Source organism: Mobula hypostoma, chromosome 2 (assembly GCF_963921235.1).
Source record: "Mobula hypostoma chromosome 2, sMobHyp1.1, whole genome shotgun sequence".
NCBI lineage: Eukaryota > Metazoa > Chordata > Chondrichthyes > Myliobatiformes > Myliobatidae > Mobula > Mobula hypostoma.
This window is the reverse complement of record NC_086098.1, coordinates 79,796,476-79,823,232: the sequence shown is the minus strand read 5'-3', so window position 1 is coordinate 79,823,232 and position 26,757 is coordinate 79,796,476. Positions and strand designations below refer to the sequence as shown.

Genomic DNA, 26,757 nt, shown 5'->3' with positions numbered 1-26,757 from the left:
ATCTGAAATATATGAATATATGTGAAAATATGAAAATATAAAAATGAAATATGAATATATAAAAATATAAAAATATGATATATAAAAATGAAAATATGAATATATAATCTATGAAAAATATATAAAATGAAAAATAAATGAAAAAAATATAAAATATAAAAATATAAAATATATGAAAAATATGAAAATATGAAAAATAAAAAATATAAAAATATAAAAAATATAAAAATATATAAATATATGAAAAATATGAAAAATGAAATATATAAAAAATAAAAAAATCTAAAATAATATATGAAAAATGAAAATCTGAATATCTGAAAATATCTGAAAAATATATATTGAAAATCTGAATATACTGAAAAATCTGAAAAATATGAAAAAAATATCTGAAAATTGAAAAATCTGAAAAATATATGAAAATCTATAAAAATATGAAATATATGAAAAATGTGAAAATATAAAAATATTGAAAAAATATGAAAAATGAAAACGTGAATATATGAAAAATAAAATATGAAATATATGAAAAATATGGAAAATATGAAAAATGTGAATATTGAAAATATGTGAAAATCTGTGAAAATATGAATATCTGAATATCTGAATATAGAAAATATGAAAAATATGAAAAATATGAAATATATGAATATGGAAATGAAAATTAAGATAAAATCTGAAAATGAAAAATATGAAAAATGTGGAAAATAAAAATGAAAAATATGAAAATTTTCTGGAATATAAAAATGAAATAAAATGTGTCTGGAATAGTTGGAATATAAAAAATAGTGAAAATATTGAAATATATAAAAATATGATGGAAATGAAAAATGAAAAATATGAAATATATGAAAAATGTGGAATATATGAAAATATGAAAATGTGAAAATTGGAATATTTGAAATACTGAAAAATCTGAAATTATGAAAAATGTGGAAAATATGAATATATGGAAAATATGAAAAATATGAAATATATGAAATATATGAAAAATGTGAAAATATAAAAATATGAAGATGTGAATATATGAAATATTGCAATATATAAAAAACTGAAACAATATCCAAAAATATGAAAAATGAAAATAAAAAATATGGAAAATTGAAAATGTGAAAATCTGGAAAATGAAAAATCTGGAAATGTATATGGAAAATATGTGGAATATGAATGGAAATTCTGAAAAATGAAAAATGTGAAAAATATGGAGAAAATATGGAAAATATATGAAAAATGTGAATATATGAATGTATGGAAAATATGGAAAATATAAAAATCTGAAATGAAGTGTGAAATATATGAAATATGAAAAATCTGAAAATTTGAATCTGATGCAAATATGGATCTGAAAATTATGAAAAACTGGAATATGAAAAATGTGAAAAATGAAATAATCTGGAAAATTGAAAATCTGGAATATCTGAAAAATGTGAAAATTATGAAAAATCTGGAAAATATGAAAATCTGAAATTGAAAAATATTGAAAAATATGAAAAATATGAATATAAAAATGAAAAATATGAATAATAATGAAAATATGAAAAATCTGAATATATGAAAAATCTGGAATATCTGGAAAATTGAAAAATATGAAATGTATGTATGAAAAATCTGAATATCTGAAAAATGAAAATTCTGGAAAATATGAAAAAATGAAATTTTGGATTCTGAAAATTCTGGAATTCTGGAAATATGAAAAATGAAAAATGAATATATAAAATCTGAAAATTGAATTGGAAAGTTGGAAATATTTGAATATATGAAATATAATATGAAAAATGTGAAAAAAATGTGAAATTAAAAATGGAAAATTGAATCTGGAATATCTGAAATATCTGAATATATGAAAAAAATCTGGAAAATATGAAATATGAAAATTTAATATACTGAAAATATGGAAAATATATGAAAATTCTGGAATATATGAAAAATGAATATATGAATATTCTGAAAATTCTGGAAATTGAATAATAAAATATGAAATATCTGAATATATGAAAAATGTGGAAAATTCTGGAAAATCTGAAAATGATATATATGAAAATATGAATAATGAAATGTCATGGAATATCTGAAAATATCGAATATATGAAAAATATGAAAATCTATAAAAATGGAAATATATCGGAAAGATATGAAAATATGAAAAATGTTCGAAAGCGTATGAAATATATGGAATAATATGGAAAATATGAAAATATGAAAAACGATGAAAAACGATGATGTATATCTGAAAATGCTGAAAAAAATGAAAAATATGTGAAAATATATATAAAAATATATTGAAAATAAAATATATGAAAATAAAAATATGAAAAATGATGAAAATAGTGAAAACATGTGAAAGATATGAAAAAGTGGAAATATGAATATATGTGAAAAATGAAAATATCAAAAATAAAAACGATGAAAAACAATACCTGAAAATATGAAAATATGAATAAATATATGAAAATATGTGAAATATGAATATATGAAAATGTGGAAAATTTTCAATATATGAAAAATATAATGCAATATAAAATATGAAAAATATGAAAATATGAATATCTGAAAATATATGGAAAATATGGAAAATATGAAAAATATGGAATATATAAAATATGAAAACATGAAAAATCGTAAATATATGTTAAATTGTGATATCTGAAAATCTGGAATATATGAAAAATATATGAAAATATATGAAATAATATACTGAAATATATAAATATATGAAAAATGTAAAAATATGAATCTGAATAGATGAAATGCAAATGTAAATGGAAATATATAAAAATATGAAAATATGAAAAATATGAAAAATATGAATGTATAGAATATGAAGAGATATGAAAAGTATTGAAAATATGAAAAATCTCAATATATGAAAAATCTGAAAATCTGAAAATCTGAAAAAGTGAAATTGAATGGAATATATGAAAAATGTGAAAAATATTGAAAAATATGAAAATATGAAATAAAATCTGAAAATATCGTGGAAAATATGGAAAAATATGGAAAATTTGAAAATATGAAAATCTGAGAATATGAAAAATGTGAAAATATGAAATATATGAAAAATATGAAAAATGTATGAAAATATGAAAATGTGAAAATATGAAAAATATGAAATATGAAAAATGTGGAATATCTGAAATGTGAAAAATCTGAAATGAAATATATGAAAACGATAAAAGCGATGAAAAGTCGAAAATAAAATATGAAAAGCGTGGAAATTTTGGAATATATGGAATATGAAAATCTGGAATATATGAAAATATGAAAATATGAAAAATATGAAATATATGAAAATATGAAAATATCCAAAAAGATGAAAAATATTTGAATATATGAAAATCTGGAAAATATGAAAATATGAAAAATGAAAAATCTGAAAAATGATAAAACAATGAAAAATATGAAAAATATTGAAAATATGAAAATATAAAATATGAAAATATAAATGAAAAATATGAATATCTGGAATATATGAAAAATATGAATATCTGAAAAATATGAAAAATGTGAATATATGAAAAATATATATGAATATATGAAAGTGAAAATATGCAAAATGAAAAATGAAAAATGAAGAGTATAAAATCTGAAAAATCTGAAAATATATGAATGAAATGAAAATATGAAGAATATGGAATATGAAAAATATAAAATATATGAAAATATGAAAATATGAAAATAAAATTAAAATATGAAATATATGAAAATCTGAAAATTGAAAAAATGAAAAATGAAAGTCGAATATATGAAAAATGAAAATATGGAAAATATGAAAATCTGGAAAATATGCAATATGAATATATGGAAAATATGAAAATATGAAAATATGAAAAATATGAAAAATGAAAAATCTGAAAAAAATGAAAAATATGAAAAATAAATATGAAAATATGGAAAATATGGAAAATCTGAAAATATAATGTGAAAATATGGAATATATGAAAATATGAAAATGAATTGAATATATGAAAAATGAAAATATGAATGTATGAAATATATGAAATATGAAATTGAAATATATGAAAATCTGAAAATGGAATATGCTGGAAAATCTGAAAATATGAAATGAAAAATTCTGGAATTTATAGAATATATGGAAAAATATATTGAATATATGAAAATCTGAATGTGAATATATGGAAAATCGAGAAAAATGGAAAATTGAAAGACGTTGGAACATTCTGGAAAAATATGGAATATATGAAATTCTGGAATATATGAATATATGAAATATGGAAATCTATGAAAGTGGATATTCTGGAAAATCTGGAAATATCTCAATATTCAATGGAAAATATGAAAAATGAAAATCAGAAATGTGAATATCTGAAAATTCTGAAAATCTGAAAAATTTGAAATTCTGGAATATATGAAAAAATATCTAATATGAAAAATGAATGTATGAAAATATGAAATATCTGAAAATTCTGGAATATATGGAAAAATATGAAAAATCTGGAATATATGGAATATATGGAAAATATGAAAAATGAAAAATATGAATATATGAATATATGAAAAATATTGAAAGTGAAAATTGAAAAATGTTGGAAAATATGAAAATATGAAAAATGTGGAAAATATGAAAAATATGAAAAATGAAATACTTGAATCTGTGGAAAATAAATATGAAATATGAAAAATATGAAAAATGGAATATGAAAACAGTGAAAATATGAAAAATTGAAATGGAATTATGAAAAATGCTGGAAATATATGAAAATATGAATATGAAAAATATGAAATTCTGAAATATTGAAAAATGTGAAAATATGAAAAATATGAAATATGTGAAAATATTGAAAATGTATGGAAATATCTGAAAATATGAAATATGTGAAATATCTGGAAAATATGAAAATATGGAAAATTCTGAATATATAGAAAATGTGAAAAATATTGAAAATATGGAAATATCTGAAAAACAATGAAAATATGAAAATGTGAATATATATGGAAATATATGAAATATATATGAAAATATCTGGAATATATGAAAAATATGAAATATATGAAAAATATATGAAAATTATGAATGTGCAAAATCTGGAAAATTTGAAAAATGTATGAATAATATGTGAAAATATGAAAATATATGAAAAATGAAAAATGGAAAATGAATAAAATGTGGAAATATATGAAAAATCTGAAAAATATGAAAATATGAAAAATATGAAAAATATGGAATATATGAAAATATGGAAATTTAAAAATGAAAAATGAATATGAAAGCATGGAACTATGAAAAATCTGAATATGATGGAAAATCTGGAATATCTGAAAATTGGAAAATCTGGAAAATATGAAAATCTGGAAAATCTGGAAAATATGAAAAATGTGGAAATTCTGGAAAATCTGGAAATTTGGAAAATTGAAATAGAATCTGGAATATCTGGAAATCTGAAAAATTCTGGAAAATGAAAACATATGAAAATCTGAAATTCTGGAAAATCTGAAAATACTGGAATATTGAATATATGAAGTATGTTCTGAAAATCTGGAAAATCTGAAAATTGAAATATATGGAATATCTGAAAAATGTAATATATGAAAAATTGAAAAATATGAATGAAAAACATGTGAAAATCTGAAAATCTGGAAAATATCTGGAATATTGAAATATCTGGAATTGGAAAATTGAATATATGAAAATCTGGAAATTTTGAATATATGAATGATCTGGAATATATGGAATATCTGAATGTGAAAATATGAAAATATGAAAGGATTGGAAAATGTCTGGAAAAAATATCTGGAAAAACCATATGAAAAATGCAATATCTGGAAAATATGAAATATATGAAAATCTGGAAAATGGAATATCCTGAAAAATCTGGAGGAATTGAAATGAAATATGAAAAATGTGGAAAATATCTGAATATCTGGAAAATATGAAAAATGTAAAATATATTGAAAATCTGAAATCTGAATATATGAAAATATGAAACGATAGAAAATCTGAAAAATATGAAATATGAATGAAAATTGAAAATATGAAATATGAAAGTATGAATGAAAAATATGAAAAATCTGAAAAATATATGGAAAAATTCCGATGTATGAAAATCTGAAAATCTGGAAAATGTGGAAAATGTCTGGAAAATTTTGAATTGAATATATGAAAAATCTGGAAAATATGGAAAAATGGAAAGTGAATCTGGAAAATCTGAAAAATGAAAAATTGAAATTGGAAATATATGGATGTGAAGCGTTGGAAATATGGAAATTCGATGAAATTCGTGAAAGCGATTGAAAAATGTGGAATATATGAAAAATGAAAAATGTGGAAAATATCTGGAATATATGAAAAAGTCTGGAAAATCTGAATTGATATGAAAAATGAATGAAAATGTGGAAAAATTGAAAAATGTGGAATATCTGAAAATTCTGGAAAATATGGAAAATGTGAAAATATGAAAAATGTGAAAATATGGAAAATTGTAAAATATGAATATATCTGAAAATTCAGAAAATATGTGAAAAATATGAAATATATGAAAAATCTGGAAAATTATGAAATATATGAAAAATATGAATATATGAAATGTGAAAATATGAAAATGTTGGAAAATCTGAAAATATGTGAATATATGAATAAATTAAAAATGAAATATATGAAAATATGAATGAAAAATCTGAAAATATAAAAATATGAAAAATTGAAATGTTGAATATCTGAAAAATATGAAAAATGTGAAAATATGTTGAAAATATGAAAATATATGAAAATATTGAAAATATATGAAAAATATGAAAAATGAAAAATATGAAATATATGAAAATATGGAAAATTGTGTAGAATCTATGAAATGAATATATGAAATACGATGAAAACGATGAAAAATCTTGAAAATATGAAAAATATCGAATATCTGAAAATCTGAAAATCTGAATAATATGAAAAATATGAAAAATATGGAAAATATGAAAATCGTGGAAAATCCTGAAAATATATGAAATATGAAAAATGTGGAAAATTAGAAGTGTGGAAAATCTGAAAATTTGGAAAAATATGAAAATCTGTGAAAATTGTTGAAAATTCTGAAAATATGAAAAATGAAAAATGAATATCTGGAATTCTAGAAAATTGAAAATTTGGAAAATATGGAAAATATGAAAATATGAAATATGAATATGAAAAATGTGAAAATCTGGAAAATTGAAAAATATGAAATATGTGGAAAATATGGAAATATGAAAAATATCTGAAAATTGAAAAATCTGGAAAATCTGGAAAATATGGAATATCTGGAAAAATATGGAAAAAAAAATGAAAAATGAAAATATTGAAAAATGTGAATATATGGAAAATATGGAAATCTGAAAATATGAAAATATGAAATATCTGAGAATATATGGAAATTTTGAATATATCTGAAAATATGAAAATATGAAAATCCGAAAAATGGAAAATATGAATATATCCGAAAATCATGAAAAATGAAAAACATTGAAAATATGAAATATGTGGAAAATACTGAAATATGGAAAAAATATGAAAATATGTTGAAAATCTGGAATAAATGAAAATATTGAAAAATGAATATTCTGGAATTATATGAAAATCTAAATATATGGAATATGCTGAAAATCTGGATGAAAATATGAAATATATGAAAAATATGGAATATATGAAAATCTGAAAATATGAAAATCTGAAAAATATAAAATATGAAAATATAAAATGAAAATTATGGAAATATATGGAATATATGAAAAACGTTTGAATATCTGGAAAATGTGGAAAATATGAGAAAATATGAAAATATGAAAATATGAAAATATGAAAATATGAAATATATATGAATATATGAAAAATGTGAAAATATGAATGTGAAAATATGTGTGGAAAATATGAAAAATGGTGAAAATATGAAATATGAATATATGAAAATATGGAAATTTTGCGAAAATCAAAATATGAAAAACGTGGATGAAAAATGAAAAACGATGAAATATGATATATGAAATATCTGAAAATATGAAAAATATGAAAATATGGAAATATATGAAAAATATGAAAATATCGAATATTGAATATAAATGAAAATGCTGGAATATATGGAATGAATGTGGAAATTGTGGAATATATGGAAAATCGGAAAATTGAAAAATATGAAAAATATGTGAATATCTGAATATCTGAAAAATTCTGAAAAATTCTGGAAAATATGAAAAATGAAATATATGAAAATCTGAAAATATGAAAAATGTTGAAATATATGGAATATAAAATATGAAAAATCTAGAAAATCTGGAAAATTGAAAAATGTGAAAATGTCTGGAATATTGAATATCTGGAAATTGAATATTCTGGAAATTGTTGAAAATCTGAAAAATCTGGAAAAATATGAAAAATAAAATATCCGAAAATATGGAAATCTGGAAAATTCTGGAATTCTGGAAAATTGAGGAAAATATTGGAGAATGAAAAATGAAATATCTGAATATATGAAAATATATGAAAATATGAAAATCTGGAATATATGAAAAATGTTGAAAATATGAAAAATGTGGAAAATCTGGAATATGAAAATGGAATGTATGGAAAATCTGAAAATTGAAAATTGGAAATGAAAATATGAAAAATGTGGAATAAAATGAAAAATCGATGAAACATATGAAAAATGAAAAATATATGAATATATGAAAATATGAAAATATATGAAAAATGTGAAAATATATTGGAAATATATATCTGAAATCTGATATGAAAATCTGGAATATATGAAAAATGAAAAGCATATGAAAATATCTGAAAATATGAAAAATGTGGAAAATGTATGAAAAATGTGAAAATATGAAATATATGAAAATATCTGGAAAATTCGATGAAATATATGAAAATCTGAAAAATGTGGAAAATCTGAAAATATATGAAATATATGGAATATATGAAAATCGTGAATATATGAAAAATGATAAAATATGAAAAATATGAAAAATATGAAATATTGAAAATATGTGGAAAATATATGAAAAATGTGAAAATATATGAAAAATGTGAATATATGAAAATATATGGAAAATATGAAAAATGAAATATATGAATATATGGAAATATGAAAAATGAAAATATGAAAAATCTGGAATCTGAAAAATATGAAAATCTCTGGAATATATGAAAAATGTGTAGAAAATCTGAAAATCTGAATATATGAAATATATGGGAAATGTGAAATGTTGAAAATATGAAAAATGTATGAATATATGAAATATCTGAAAAATATGAATATATGAATATCTGAAAATATCTGAAAATATGATGAAAATCTGAAAAATGTATGAAATATGAAAGATATATGAAATAATGGAAATGAATATGTATGAAAATCTGAAATATGGAAAATATCTGAAATATTGAATTCTGAATCTGGAAATTCTGGAAAAATATGAAAAATCTGGAAAATTGAAAAATCGAAAAATCAAAAGGTGAAAATTCTGAAATATGAAAAATGTGGATGTTCTGGAAAAATATGAAAATGAAAATATGAAAAATCTGAAAATTGAAAAATGAAAAATATGAATATATGAAAATATCTGAAAATTGAAAATATGAAAAATATGAAATATCTGGAAAAATTGGACGATCTGAAAATATGGAAAATGTGAAAATTCTGAAAATATATGAAAATCTGGAATATATGAAAAATATGGAAAATCTGAAAAATATGAAAATATGGAATATTGAATGAAAAATCTGGAACCGTCAATATCTGAAAATATTGAAATATTGAATATATGAAAAATAGTATTCTGGAAAATGTGGAAAATCTGAAAATTATGAAATATATGAAAATATCTGGAAAATATGAAAATTAAACATGAAAAATGTGAAAATCTGAATATATGAAAAATGAAAAATGGAAAATATGAAAAATATTTGAAAATATTGAAATTTTGAAAATATGAAAATATGAAAATAAAATGAAAAATATGGAAAATGTGAATATATGGAATATATGAAAAATATGAAAATATGAAAAATGAAAATATATGAAAATATGAAATATATGAATATATGAAAATATGAAATATGGAAAATATGAAAATCTGAATATATGAAAAATGATGGAAAATATTGAAATCTGGATATGAAAAATATGGAATTCTGGAATTATTGAAAAAATATGAAAATCTGAAAATATCTGGAAAATCTGAATGAAATATATGAATATATGAAAAATATGAAAATATGAAGTATGAAATATGAAAATGTGAAAATATGAAAATTGAAAAATGAATCTGGAAAATCTGGAAAATTGTGGAATATTGAAATATATGGAATATATGAAAATATGAATATATGAAAAATGTGAAATTGAAAAAATATGAAAAATCTGGAAAATCTGAAAAATATCTGAAAAATGAAAATTGAAAATGATGAAAATATAGGAAATCTGGAAATTGTCGATGTGAAAATGTCTGAAAATATGAAAAATATGAAAATATGAAAAATGTGGAAAATCTGAATATATGAAATATGTGGAATTCTGGAAAATATGGAATATCTTGAATATTGAAAATGTGAATATATGAAAAATGTCTATTTGGAAAATCTGGAAAATGAAATTGAAATATGAAATATATGAAAAATCTGGAAAACGATGAAAAATATGAAAATCTGGAAAATATGAAAAATATGAAATATATGAAAAAATATGGAAAATGTGAATATATGAAAAATGGATATGAATCTGAAAATATGGAAAAATGTGAATATCTGAAAATATGAAAATATGAAATATATGAAAATATGAAATATATATTGAAATCTGAAAAATTGAAATCTGGAAATGTGGAATATATGAAAAATCTGAATAAATGTATGAAAATATGAAAAATATGAAATATATGAAAATATGAAAATATGAAATATATGAAAATATGAAAAAATTGAAAATCTGAAAAATGGAAAAATCGAATCTGAATATATGAAAGTGATCTGAAAATATTGAAAATATGAAAATGAAAATCTGAAAATGATGAAAATATGAAAAATGTTGAATCTGGAAAATTGTGAATATATATCTGAATATCTGGAATATCTGGAAAATATGAAATTGAATATCTGAATATCTGAAAAATATGTTGAAATTATGAAAATCTGAAAAATGTGGAATATATCTGAAATATGAAAATCTGAAAACGAAAAATGGAAAAAATGAAAAAATATGAAAAATGAAAGCGATGAAATATATATGGAATATATGAAATATGAATATATGAAAAATATGAAAAATATGAAAAATATAGAATGTATGAATATCTGAATATCTGAAAAATATGAAATATCTGTGAATTGAAAAAGCGTCCATATTGAAAAATGTGAATATATGAATATCTGAAAATTGAAAATATGAAATCGTGGAAATCATAAAATTCGATGAAATATATGAAAATCTGGAAAATGAAAATCTGGAAAATATATGAATAATGAAAAATCTGGAAAATATAATGAAAAATGAAATTTCTGGAAAATCTGGAATTGTGGAATTCCTGAAAAAATCTGGAATATATGAAAATATGAAAATGAAAAATGAAAAATATGAAAAAATATGGAAAATCTGAAATGAAAATATGAAAATATGAAATATGGAAAATTGAATATATGAAATTGAATATATGAAAATATCTGAAAATATTGAAAATCTTGAAAAATGAATATATGGAATATATGTGAAAATATGAAAATATGAATATATGAAAAATGAAATGTGAAAATGTGGAAAATATGGAAAATGAAAAATATGAAAATATTGTGAATATATGAAATATATGAAATATGAAAAATCGTGAAAATCTGGAAATTTGAAATATATGAAAATATATGAAAAATGTGAAAATTCTGGAATATATGAAAAATGAATATATGAAAATATGAAAAAACATGAAAACATGTGGAATATATGAAAATATGAAAAATCTGGAATCTGTGAAAATATGAAAATATTCTGGAATATATGAAAATATAAAAGAAAATATGAAAAATGAAAAATATGAAATATATGAAAAATATGGAATATATGAAAAATGTGGAAAATCTGGAATTGAAAATATGAATATATGAATATATGAAAATGAAAATATGAAATTGAAAAATGAAAAATGAAAATATGAAATATCTGGAATATGAAAAATGTGAAAATGAAATATGAAAATCTGAATAATCTGAAAAATATATGAAATATCTGGAAAATCTGGAAAATCTGAAAATATGAAATATATGAAAAATGATGAATTTGAAAAATCTATGAAAAATGTTGAATATCTGGAAAATTCTGAAAATAAAATATGAAAAATGAAAATATGAAAAATATGAAAATCTGAAAATTATGAAAAATATGAATAATATGAAAAATATGAAAATATATGAATATCTGAAAATATGAAAATATGAAAAATATGAAAATGAAAAATCTGGAAAATCTGGAAATATGAAAATGTGAAAATCTGAAAAATCTGAATATCTGAATATCTGAAAATCTGAAAATCTGAATATATGAAAAATCTGAAAATCTGAAACGATTGAATGTGAAAAATCTGAAAATGGAAAGCATGTGAAAAATATGAAATATATGGAAAATGAAAATATGAAAATGTGAATTCTGAAAATATGAAAAATGAAAAATGTGAAAAATGAAAATCTGAATAAAAAATGAAAAATCGAATATATGTGAATTATGAAAAATGTGAAAATATGAAAATCTGAAAAATGAAATATATGAAAATATGAAAATATCTGGAATATATGAAATATATGGAAAATTGAAAAATGAAATTCAACGTGAAAATATGAATATATGAATATTCTGAAAATTGAAAAAATGAAAATCTGAAAAATATATGAAAATATGAATATATGAAAAATGAAAAATGAAAATCTGAATATCTGGAAAATCTGGAAAATTCTGAAAATGTGAAAAATTGAAATAATATGAAAAATCTGAAAAATCTGAAGTAAAATGAAAAATATGAAAAATCTGAAAAATCTGAATATCTGAATATATGGAAATTCTGAAAAATATGGAATATATGAAAATTCTGAAAATAAAAATATGAAAATATGAAAAATTGAATATATGGAATATTGTGAAAAATATGAAAAATATGAAAAATCTGAAAATCTGAAAATCTGAAAAATTGAAAAATATGAATATCTGGAATATCTGAATATCTGGAAAAATCTGGAAAATTCTGAATCTATGAAAATTTTGAAAAATATGAAAAATGAAAATCTGGAAAATCTGAAAAATCTGAAATTGAATAAAATCTGGAATATCTGGAAATTTGAAAATATTCTGAAAATCTGGAAAATTGAAATATGAATGTATGAAATCTGAAAATTTGAAAAATTGGAAAATTTGGAAAATTGAAATCGAATATTTGAAACGTTGAAATCAGAATCTGGAAAATCTGGAAAATTGAAAATATGGAAAAACGTATGAAAATTCTGGAATTCTGAATTCTATGAAAATATGAAAATATGGAAAATTGAATATCTGGAATATATGGAAAATGTGGATGGAAAATTCTGGAAAATATGGAAAATGAAAATATGAAAAATGAAAAATATGAATATATGAAAAATGTGAAAAATAAAATATGGAATTCTGGAAAATCTGGAATTCTGAAAATATCTGGAATATATGGAATTTGAAAATGAAAAAGATGAATCTGAAAATATCTGAAAAATATGAAAATATGAAAAATCGTGAAAATATGAAAATTGAAAATATGAAAATATTGAAATATGAAAAATGAAAATATGAAAAATGTGAAATATATGATAAAATTATGAAAATGAAAAATGAAAATCTGAAAAATATGAAATATGAAAAATGATATCTGGAAAATGAAAAAGTATGAAAAATGTGGAATATATGAAAATCTGAAATTGAATATATGAAAAATGTGAAAATATGAAATATATGAAAATTATGTGAAAATCTGAAAATATGAAAATATGAAAATATTGGAAAATTGAAATATGAAATGAAAATCTGAAAAATATGAAAATCTGAATATCTGGAAATCTGAAATCTGAAAATGAAAATCTGAAAATATGGAAAAATATGGAAAATATATGGAAAATATGAAAATATGAAAAATGAATGTTCTGGAATATATTGAAAATATGAAATATATGAAAAATATGGAAATATATGAAAAATCTGAAAATTGAAATATATGAAAAGAATATATGAAATATGTGGAAATATGAAATATATGAAAATATATGAAAAATGTGAAAATGGAAAATATGAAAAATGTGAAAATATGAAAAATATGAAAATATGAAAATGGAGATGTCTGAAATATCTGAAAATGTGGAAAATTGTACTTGGAATATCTGAAAAATATTGGAAAATTGTCTGAAAATGATGAAAATTGAAATATATGAATATCTGAAAAATGGAAAATTCTGGAAAAATGAAAAATATGAAAAATGAAAAATTGAAAAATCTGGAATATATGAAAAATGGAATATATGAAAAATCTGAATATCTGAAAATATGAATATATGGAAAATATGAAAATATGAAAATATGAAAATCTGAAAATATGAAAAATATCTGGAAATTTTGAAATATATGAAAATATGGAAATATATGAAAAATATGAAAATTCTGGAAAATATGAAAAATCTGGAATATCTGGAAATTGAAAAATGAAATATCTGAAAATGAAAAATGAAAAATCTGGAAATTGATATGAATATATGAAAATCTGAAAATCTGGAAAATTTGAAATTGAAAATTCTGAAAAATGAATATAAAAATAAATGAAAAATGATGAATATTCTGGAAATTTGAATATCTGAATATCTGGAAAATTCTGGAAAATATGAAAATATGAAAATATGAAAAATTCTGAAAAATGAAAATATGGAATTGAAAATATGAAAAATGAAAAATATGAAAATTATGAAAAATATGAAATATATGAAATATGAAAATATGAAAATATGAAATATGGAAAATATGGAAAATGTGGAATGTATGAAAAATATCTGAAATCTGAAAATCTGAATATATGAATACTGAAAATTGGAAAATTGAAAAATGTGAAAATATGTGAAAATATATGAAAATCTGAAAAATATGAAATATGAATATCTGAAAATGAAAAATGAAAATATGAAATAATGAAATATGTGAAAATATCTGGAAAATATGAAAATATGAAAAACGATAAAATGAAAAACGATGAAATATATGAAAATCTGAAAATATGAAAATAATATATGAAATATATGAAAATCTGGAAAATATGAAAATTTTGAAAATGAAATCAAAATATGAATATATGAAAAATATGTGGAAATGTTGAAAATATGAAATATGGAATATATGGAAAATATGAAAAATGTGAAATATATGAAAATATGAAAATATGAAAATATGAAAATTGAAAAATATGAAAAATTTGAAAAATATGGAAATATATGTGAATATATGAATATCTGGAAAATATGATGAAATTGTGAAATCTGAAAATATATGAAAATATGAAAAACGATATGAAAATATGAAAATATGAAAATATATGAAAAATATGAAAATCTGGAATATATGAAAAAATATGAAAAATATGAAAATCTGAAATATGAAAAATATGAAAAATATGAAAATATGAAAATCTGTGAAAATATATGGAAATATATGAAAATATTGAAAATATCTGGAATATTGAAAAATATGTGAATATAAATGAAAAAATGTGAAAATATCTGAAAATCTGAATATATGGAAATATGGAAAAATGAAAAATCGTCTGAAATATGAAAATATGAAAATCTGAAAAATATGAAAAATATGAAAAATATTCGAAAATATGGAAAATATATGGAAATCTGGAATATATGAAAATCTGGAAATTCTGGAAATCTGAAAAATATTGAAAAATATGGAAATTTGAATTCTGGAAAATTCTGGAATCTGAAAATCTGGAAATGGAAAATCTGGAAAAATATGAAATATCTGAAAATATATGGAAAATATCTGAAAATATGGAAAATATAAAATGAAAATCTGAAATATATGAAAATCTGAATATCTGAAAATATGAAAAATCTGAATACGTATGAAAAATAAAATTGAAATATCTGAATATATGAAAAATGTGAAAATATGGAAAAATGAAAAATAAATGGAAATATTTTGAATAATGTGAAAAATATGAATATCTGAAAATCTGAAAAATAAAATGAAAAATGGAATGTGAAAAATATGGAATATATGAAATAATATGGAAAATCTGAAAAACGTGATATGGAAAAATATGAAAATATGAAAAATGAAAAATGATATGAAAATTTTGAATATCTGAAATATGAAAAATCTGGAAAATTTTGGAAAATATATGAAAAATCTGAAAAATCTATGAAAAATATATGAATATCTGAAAAATATAGAAAAATAAAAATGAAAAAATGGAAAATATGAAATATCTGAAAATATGAAAAATCTGAATATATGAAAATCTGGAAATTGAATATGAAAAATGAATATCTGAATATATGAAAAGCGTGGAAAATGAAAACGAGATGTATCTGAAAAATATGAAAAATATGAAAATATGAAAATATGAAAATATGAAAAAAAATGGAATATATGAAAATATGAAAATCTGAAATATGAAAAACGTGAAAAAGCGATGGAAAATATGAAAAATGTGAATATATGAAATATATGAAATTTTGAATATGAAAAATCTGAAAATATGAAATATATGAAAAATGAAAAATGAAAAATGAAAAATGAAAAATATATGAAAATATTGAATATATGAAAATCTGAAAATATGAAAAATGAATGAAAATGAAAATCTGAAAATATGAAAAATAAAATGAAAATATCTGAATATATGAAAATGTGAAAATATGAAAAATATGAATATATGAATATCTGAATATATGAATAAATATGAAAAATATGAAATATATGAAAAATGTGGAAAATCTGAAAAATATGAAAATCTGAAAAATGAAAAATGAAAAATGTGAAAATCTGAAAATATATGAAAAATATGAATTTGAAAATATGAAAAATATATGAAATATATGAAAAATATGAAAATCTGGAAAATCTGAATGAAATATGAAAATATGAAATCTGAATATATAAAAATATGAAATATATGAAATATGAAAATCTGAATATATGAATATATGGAATGAAAAATATGAAATATATGAAAATATGAAAATAAAAATATCGAATATATGAAAATCTGAAAATCTGAAAATATGAAAAATATGAAATATATGAAAAAATGTGAAATATCTGAAAAATATGAAATATAATATATGAAAAGCGTGGAAAACATGAAAAACGATGAATATATGAAAAACGATGAAAAATCTGAAAATTTGAAATTGAAAAATGGAAAATTGAAAATTGAATATCTGAAAATATGAAAAATGAATATATGAAAAATGTGAAAATTTGGAAAATCTGGAAATATATTGGAAAATATGAAAAATGTGAAAATCTGGAATTTTGGAATATTGAAAATTTGAAAATGAAAAATAATATATGAAAGACGTGGAAAACGATGAAAAACGATGAAAGCGATGAAAAATATGAATATATGAAATATATGAAAAATGTGGAATATATGAAAAATGAAAATTTGGAAAATCTGGAATATATGAAAAATGTGGAAAAGATGAAAAGATGGAATCTCTGAATATATGAATATATGAAATATTGGAAATAATATATGGAAAATTCTGGAATATATGAAAAATCTGGAAAATATTGAAAAATATGAAAAGATGAAATTGAAAAATTGAATATCTGAAAAATATGAAAATCTGAATATCTGAAATATCTGAAAAATGAAAATGAAAAATGTGGAAATTCTGAAAAATCTGGAAAATCTGAAAATTCTGGAATTGAAATGAAATCTGGAAATTTCTGGAAATATCTGAATCTGAAATTCTGGAATTCTGGAATTTCTGGAAAATTGAAAATCTGGAAAATTCTGAGAAATGTGGAAAATGAATCTGGAAAATCTGAAAAATGAAAAATATGAAATTCTGAAAAATTGGAAAATTGAAAATTTTGGAAAATTCTGGAAATTTGAAAAATGAAAATTTGAATTCTGGAAAATCTGGAAATTCTGGAAAATATGGAATGTTCTGAAAAATCTGGAATTCTGGAAAATTTTCTGGAAAATCTGGAATATATGAAAAATGAAATATGAAAATTTGAATATATTGAAAATGTTGAAATCTGGAAATTGAATCGGTGAAAATCTGAAATATCTGAAAATATGAAAAATGGAAATTCTGGAAAATCTGAAAATTGTGAAATCTGAAAAATGTGATGAAAATTGAAAAATGAAAAAATGAAATATGGAAAATATGAAAAATAAAATATGGAATATCTGAATATATGAATATATGAAAGCGTGGAAAACGATGAAAAAGCGTGGAATATATGAAAAACGATGGAAAATATGAAAAGCGTGGAATATATGAAAACGTGGATGTTGAAAATTGAATATGGAATATGAAAATATGAAATATATGAAAAATATGAAAATCTGGAAAATATGAAATATATGAAATATGTGGAAAATTATAAAATATATGAAAAATGAAAATATGAAATATATGAATATATGGAATATATGTGAAAAACGTAGAAAACTCGAAACGTGAAAAACGATGAAAAGCATTGAAAAGCGTGGAATATATATGAAATATTTGGAAAATATGAAAAATATGAAATATGAATATATGAAATATGAATATATGAAAAATATGGAATATGTGAATATATGAAAAACGATAAAAACGATGAAAAGCATCGATGTATATGGAAAATATATGGAAAAATGTGGAAAATATGAAAAATGTGAAAAATATATGAAAAATGTTGAAAAATCTGAATATATGAAAATCTGGAAATGGAAATTGAAAACGTGAAAAACGATAAAAATATGAAAAATATGAAATATATGAATATATGAAAAATATGAAAAATTCTGGAATATATGAAAAATCTGGAATATCAGAAAATTGAAAAATCTGAAAAATATGAAAATAATATCTGAATATATGAATATATGAAAAATTTGAATATATGAAAAATCTGAAAATCTGGAAAATATGGAAAATATGGAAAATATGGAATATATGAAAAATTGAAAATTGAAAATTCTGTGGAAAATTTGAATATACTGAAAATATGAAAATCTGTGAAAAATTTCTGGAATATATGAAAATCTGAAAAATCTGAAAATTTCTGAATATATGAAAATATAAAACGATGGAAAATCTGAATATATGTGAATATATTGAAAAATATATGAAAAATATGAAAATATGAAATATATGAATATATGAATATATGAAAAATATGAATATATGAATATATGAATATGTGAAAATTTGAATATATGAAAAATGAATATGAAATATCTGAAATGTATCGAAATATGAATATATGAAAAGCGATGGAAAAGCGTGGAAAACGATGAAAAGCGTGCAATCCGATATTGAAAAATCTGAAAATATGAAAATATATGAAAAATGTGAAAATATATGAAAATCTGAAAAATATGAATATATGAAAAATATTGAATATATGAATATATAGAATATATGAAAAGGTGAAAACGATGAAAAACGATGAAAAGCATATGGAAAATATGAATATTATGAATATATATGAAAAATGAAAATATGAAATATTGAAAAATATGAAAAATGAAATATCTGAATATATGAAAAATATGAAAATATGAAATATGAAAAATGAAAAATGAAAAATGAAAAATGTGAAAATCTGAATATATGAATATATGAAATATGAAAATATGAAAAATATATGAAAATCTGGAAATTCTGGAATATCTGAATATCTGGAAAATATGAAAAATGAATATCTGAAATTCTGGAAAATTTGGAAAATTCTGAAAAATTGAAAAATGAAAATATTGAAAAATTGAAAATTGAAAAATATGTGAAAATCTGAAAATGAAAATCTGGAAATATGGAATATATGAAAATGTGAAAATATGAAAAATGAAAAATATCTGAAAAATCTGAATATTGAAAATATGAAATATATGAATATGAAAATTCTGGAAAATTTGAAAAATAATATCTGGAATATATGAAAAATGAAAAATTCTGAATATTCTGAATATTGAAAATCTGGAATATATGAAAAATGTGAAAATCTGGAAAATCTGAATATCTGGAATGAAAAATATGTGAAAATATATGAAAAATTGAAAAATTTGAATATATGAATAATGAAAAATGTGGAAAATCTGAAAATCTGAATATATGAAAAATCTGGAATATATGAAAAATGTGAAAATATGAAATGAAAATCTGAAATATTGAAATATATGAATATATGAAAAGCGTGGAAACGATGAAAAACGATGAATATATGAAAAATGAAAATCTGAAAATATGAAAAATATGAAATATATGAAATATATGAAAAATATCTGAAAATCTGGAAAATCTGAAAATATGAAAAATATGAAATATATGAAAATCTGGAAAATATGAATATATGAATATCTGAAAATTTGAAAATATGGAAAATATGAATATATGAAATATGAAAACGTGAAAACATGAAAAACGATGAAAACGATCTGAAAATCTGAATATATGAATATATATGAAAAATATGAATATCTGAATATATGAATATCTGAAAATATTGAATATATGAAAATCTGAAAAATGAATCTGAAAATTCTGAAAAATTGAAAATCTGAAAAATTGAATATCTGAATATCTGGAAAATTTGGAAAATCTGAAAATTGAAAATCTGAAAATTGGAATATCCAAAAATGAATATATGAAAATTCTGGAATATATGAAAAATTTGAATTGAAAATTCTGGAATATTGAATATATGAAAAATGAAAAATTGAATATCTGGAATATCTGAAATATCTGGAAATTGAAAAATTATGAAATATGAAATGAAAAATTGAAATCTGGAAATGTTCTGGAAAATTTGAAAAATCTGAAAAATCTGGAAAATTCTGGAAAATTGAAAATTGAAAAATTGAAAAATTGGAAAATTGAAAATCTGGAAAATTTTGAAAATTGAAAAATATGAATATATGAAAAATCTGGAAAATTTTGAAAATTTTGAATATATGAATATATGAAAAATATGAATATATGAAAAATTGAAAATATTGAAAATATGGAATATATGAAAAGCGTGGAAAACGTGAAAAACGTGGAAAGCGTGGAAAGCGTGAAAGCGTGGAAAGCGATGAGAGCGTGGAAAGCGTGGAATGTGTGTGAATATGTGGAAAATGTGGAAAGTGTGAAATGGAAAATGTGTGGAGAGTGTGGATGTGTGGAGTGTATGGAGATTGTGGAGAGCGTGGAGAGCGTGGAGTGTGTGTGGAGAGTGTGGAGAGTGTGTGGAGAGTGTGGAGAGTGTGGAGAGTGTGGAGAGTGTGGAGAGTGTGGAGAGTGTGGAGAGTGTGGAGAGTGTGTGGAGAGTGCGTGGAGAGTGTGGAGAGTGTGGAGTGTGTGGAGTGTGTGGAGTGTGTGGAGTGTGGAGAGTGTGGAGAGCGTGGAGAGCGTGGAGAGCGTGGAGAGCGTGGAGTGTGTGTGGAGAGTGTGGAGTGTCTGGAGTGTGTGTGGAGAGTGTGGAGAGTGTGGAGTGTGTGGAGTGTGTGTGGAGAGTGTGGAGAGTGTGTGTGTGATATGTAATTTGTTTCACAACATATGTCGCTGATATTAAACCTGACCCTCTGATTCTAATTCTGTGGAATCAAACCCAATCAGTGATTGTTGGCACTGTAAAGTGAGGGGCTAATCACTATACTATCCCACTGCCCCAAATTTATTTAGAGATGCAGTGAGGAACAGGCCCTTCTTGTGCACCCAGCAACCCACGTATTTAACAGTGTCCTAATCACAGGATAATTTACAATGACCAACCGGTACACCTTTAGACTGTGGGAGGAAACTGGACAACCCGGAGGAACCTCATGCACTCATAGGAAAAATGTACAAACTTGTTACAGACGGCTCCTGAATCGAACTCTGATCTCTGACACCCCAAGTTGTAATAGCTTCGCGCCAACTGCTACCCGACAGATTTTGAGAACTCTTCCTGGCAAAAGGTCACTTTGACAGCTTGTTGAAGATAATTCAAAGGTCAAAATTCAAAGTAAATTTATCATCAAAGTACATATAAGTCACCATATACAACTCCAAGATTCATTTTCTAGCGGGCATATACAATAAATCCAAGAAACACACCAGAGAATCAGTGAAAGGCTGCACACAACAGGATGCAAAAAACAAACTTGTTGAAGTAAAGAGTAAAAAGCAACTCTTGTAAGCGCCAACAAGCACATTCTGAAAGAAAGTTAAAACACGTAATTACCTTGGGAACTGCAGTCACTTGACTTCAAGCCTTAGGAGTTTGAGAAGATTCAGCATGACATCTAAAACTTTGACAAACTTCTATAGATATTGATGGAGAGTTTATTTACTAGCTGCTTCACAGCCTGGTAAAGAAGCACCAATATTTTTGAATTGAAAATCCTACAAAAAGTGGTGGATACAGCCCAGTCCATCACTGAGCATATCTACACAAAGTGTTGTCACAGGAAAGCAGCATCCATCATCAGAGACCCACACCAACCAGGTCATGCTCGCTACTCGCTGTTGCCAGAAGGTACAGGAGCCTCAGGACCCATACCACCAGACTCAGGAACAGTTATTACTCCTTAACCATCAGGCTCTTGCATCAAAAGGAATAACTTCACTCAACTTCACTTGCCCATCAATGAAATGTTCCCACAACCTATGGAATATCATGGACTCTTCATCTCATGCTCTTGATATTTATTGTTTATTTAATTATTATTATTATTTCTTCCTTTTTGCACTTGCACAATTTGTCTTTTGTACACTGGTTGAATTCTCAAGTTGGTATGGTCTTTCACTGATTCTATTTTGGTTATTTTTCAATGATGGATTTATTGAGTATGCCCGCAAGAAAATGAATCTCAGGGTCGCATATGGTGACATATATAGGTCCATTTAATGTTAGAGAAATGTATACAATATACATCCTAAAATTCTTTTTCTTCCCAGACATCCACAAAGACAGAGGAGTGCCCCAAAGAATACGTAACAGTTAAACGTTAAAATCCCAGACCCCCCCAGCTCCCCCCTCCCATGCACAAGCAGCAGCAAGGCAACAACCCCCCTCCCCCACCAGCAAAAATGGATTGGCACCCTCCACAGAGCACTCAAACATGCAGCAGGCAACAATAAAGGTACAGGCTTTCAGTACCCCAAAGATTATTCGACATACCACAAGGCTCTCTCTCTCTCCCTAAAAAGGGAAAAAGAGGTGTCCCCTCTTGTGTACATTGATAATAAATTTGGTTTGAATTTTGAATTATATTCATATTAAATGGGTATTTGGAGAGAAAAGAGAGTACAAATGCTAGATTCTGGATGTTGAAGGAACTCAGATGCCATGGAGGGAAATGGACAGGTGACATTTTAGGTGCAGTTCAAGTGAAGGATCTCGACCCAAAACGTCAACTGTCCATTTTCCTTCTGCAGATGCTGCTCAGGCACTATCTTGTATTTTTGCTCATGTGGATACTTAATGGTCACTAATCTTCCCATCATCGAGGACATCTTCAAATGTTGGTACTTCAAGAAGACGACATCCATCATGAAGGGCCCTCACTGCCCGGGACATGCCCTTTTCTCGTTGCTACCATCAGCGAGGAGGTACAGGAGCCTGAAAACACACACTCAGTGTTTTAGGAACAGCTTCTTCCCCTCCGCCATCAAATTTATGAATGGCCCATGAAAGCATGAACACAACTTCCTATTTGCTCTCGTTTTGTACTAAAGTACTTACTTTTTTTAAACATATTTCTTATTGTAACTGATAGTAATATTTTCAATGCATTGCATTGTACTGCTGCAGCAAATCAACAAATTTCAGGACATGTATTTTTTATTTTTATTATTTAGAGATGCAGTCAGAACAGGCCCTTCCGGCACAGTGAGCCACACCGCCGAGCAACAAACCTATTTAACGCTAGTCTAATCACAAGACAATTTACAATGACCAATTAACTGGTACATCTTTGGACTGTGAGAGGAAACCAGAGCAGCCAGAGGAAACCCATGACACACAGGAAGAACTTACAAGAGCTCTTCCAGAGGAAGGCGGAATTGAACTCCAGGCTCCAATACCCTGAGCTGTAATAGCGTCACACATACCGCTGGGTGCCGCAGTCATGGTAAACCTGATTCTGATTCTGATTTTTTCTGTGTTGGTAGGAGATCCTTAAAACAGATGTACTGGTGATGTGCTAAGCTTTCTTTTTCTAGTGACAACTAAAGGTCTTCCTCTTAAAAATGATCTAATGAACAAATCTTTAGTGTGAAAAAAACACAGCAGTGTTGAAAATGATGGTATTACCTCATTCAAGATGGAGGAACTGGCCACTGAGCTTTGCAGTTTACCAGGCTGATGCGAGAATCTGGTATCCATCACCTGAATGTGAGCAGGAAGCCTTCGAACAGTTGGCACAAATGTGAAGGCCAAAGGCTTGACTGTTTCATTAATACGAACCTATATAATCAATAAATTTAAATACATTGGAAATTAAGTTAGGTCATGTTTTAATCTCAGAATTATTGGTGTTAGGGATCATTCTGGGCTTATGAATATATGGACAGTATAATTATGGATAAAGTTCAAAGTAAATGTGTTATCAAAGTACATACACGTCACCACATACTACCCTGAGGTTCATTTTCTTGTGGACATTCACAGTGGATACAAAGAAACACAATTAAATCAATGATAAAACATACACAACAAAGAATGACAAACAACTATTCTGTAAAAGACAACGTACTGTGCAAATACAAGAAAGAAAGAAAAAGCAAAATAATAAATAAATAAATAGATAGGTAGGTAGGTAGGTAGGTAGCTAGCTAGGTAGGTAGATAGATAGATAGATAGATAGATAGATAGATAGATAGATAGATAGATAGATAGATAGATACCAAGAACATGAGTTGAAGAGGGATTGAAAGAGAATCCATTTGCTGTGTGATCACTGTTGGGGTGAGTGAAGTTATCCACACTGTTTCAGGAGGCTGATGGTTGAGGGATAGTAACTGTTCCTGAACCAGGTGGTGTGGGACCTGAAGCTCCTGCACCTCGGTCCTGAAGGCAGCAGTGAGAAGAGAGCATGACATGAGTGGTGGGTGTTCTTAATGATCGACGCCGCTTTCTTGTGACAGTGCTCCATGTAGATATGCTCAATAGTGAGGAGGGCTACACCCATGAGGGACTGGACAGTAACCAGTAAAATGATACCAACCTTCAGGAAATAATACGTGTACACAAATTTATATTTTGTGTTATGTGCTGTGGGTCATATATGTATATGTACACTGTGGTCTGGAGGAACGTGGTGTCATTTGATTTTATATATAGTATCTGAAGTCATATAACAATAAACCTGAACCTGAACTTCTCAGATTCCCTGTGGCTTAGTTTTAGTCAGTCATGACAGTTGGTGCCAAACACAAAGGCAATAATAGTAAAAATCTGAAGGTTTATTACTGTCACATGTACTGAGGTACAGTGAAAAACTTTGTTTTGCATGCCATCCAGACAGATCATTTGATCACATTTGCACATTGATGTAGAACAGGGTATAACAATAACAGAATGCAGAATAAAATACTCCATTAAGACAAAGTTCAGTGCAAGTAGACAATAGGGTATAAGGTCATAACAGAGCAGATTCTGAGGTCAAACATCCATTGTATTGTGCTAGGGAACCATTCAATAATCCTACAACAGTAGGATAGGAGCTGTCCCTGAGCCTGGTGGTACAAGCTTTTGGTTTTTTGTATCTTTCTGCCCGATAGGAGGGAGAAGAGAAAATGTCTGCCGTGAGGCAGCTAGAGACAATGGGTCGAGCAGCATCTGTGGAGGGAAAGTACACAGATGTTGAACCACTGCATCAGGACTGAGTGTGGAGAGGAGAGATAGCTGGTATAAATAAGGGAGAGTGGGTGGTGAAACAAAGTCCGAGGTGAATGTAGGACCGAGGAAGGAGTGTAAGATGATAGGCAGGTTGAGGAGGAGGGAAGAGCTGAAGTTGGGAGATAATGGCAGAGAGAAGAGAAAGAGAAAGATGGAGACAGAGACAGAGACAGAGAGAGAGACAAAGAGAGACAGACAGACAGAGAAAGAGAATGACAGGCAGATAAAAACAGAGGAAGGAACAACATAGAGGCAGTTAGAGACACAGAGAGAAAGAAATACAAAGAGAAACACAGAGAAAAAGAGAGAGAAGCACAGAGAGAGGGAGATAGAGCAAGAAAGAAAGGAGAATGGATGAGAAAGAGTTCAGAAAGAAAGAGTTCTCTACCCACCAAAAAACAAATCAGTACAACATGTGGTAAAAAGAAAGCTGTTTCTACTTGCTTGCGTTCAACATAATATTGATTCATTGCCAAAACAATTTTTGGACCGATGAACCATGCTTTATCAGTGGGAAGTCCTTACTTGCTTTTAAATGTTACATTTCAAGAAGCTTACCAATTTTTCCTTTTCTGAATAGACAATTCCAACAATCAGGAAACTGATTAACAAGGAATATTAAATACTGCAGCCTTTGCCTTGGCCACTACTAATTCTTTCATCAAGGACAGATGTTTGCATTCATTGTAGGGTCCTTCTC

General features: G+C 24.2%; 1 protein-coding gene across 11 annotated transcripts in view; it reads right to left on the bottom strand.

The window, feature by feature from the left end:
* Nucleotides 1-26,757, bottom strand: part of mlip (muscular LMNA-interacting protein) — a 218,853-nt gene that overhangs the window by 100,791 nt on the left and 91,305 nt on the right. For 5 of the 11 annotated variants that reach the window (XM_063039197.1, XM_063039204.1, XM_063039211.1 and 2 more), the window contains one exon: nt 24,471-24,623. The exons of the other annotated variants lie outside the window; for them this stretch is intronic. In XM_063039197.1, the coding sequence (XP_062895267.1) occupies nt 24,471-24,623 (153 nt within the window). The remainder of the gene's footprint in view (nt 1-24,470; nt 24,624-26,757) is intronic. 11 annotated transcript variants of the gene reach the window in all.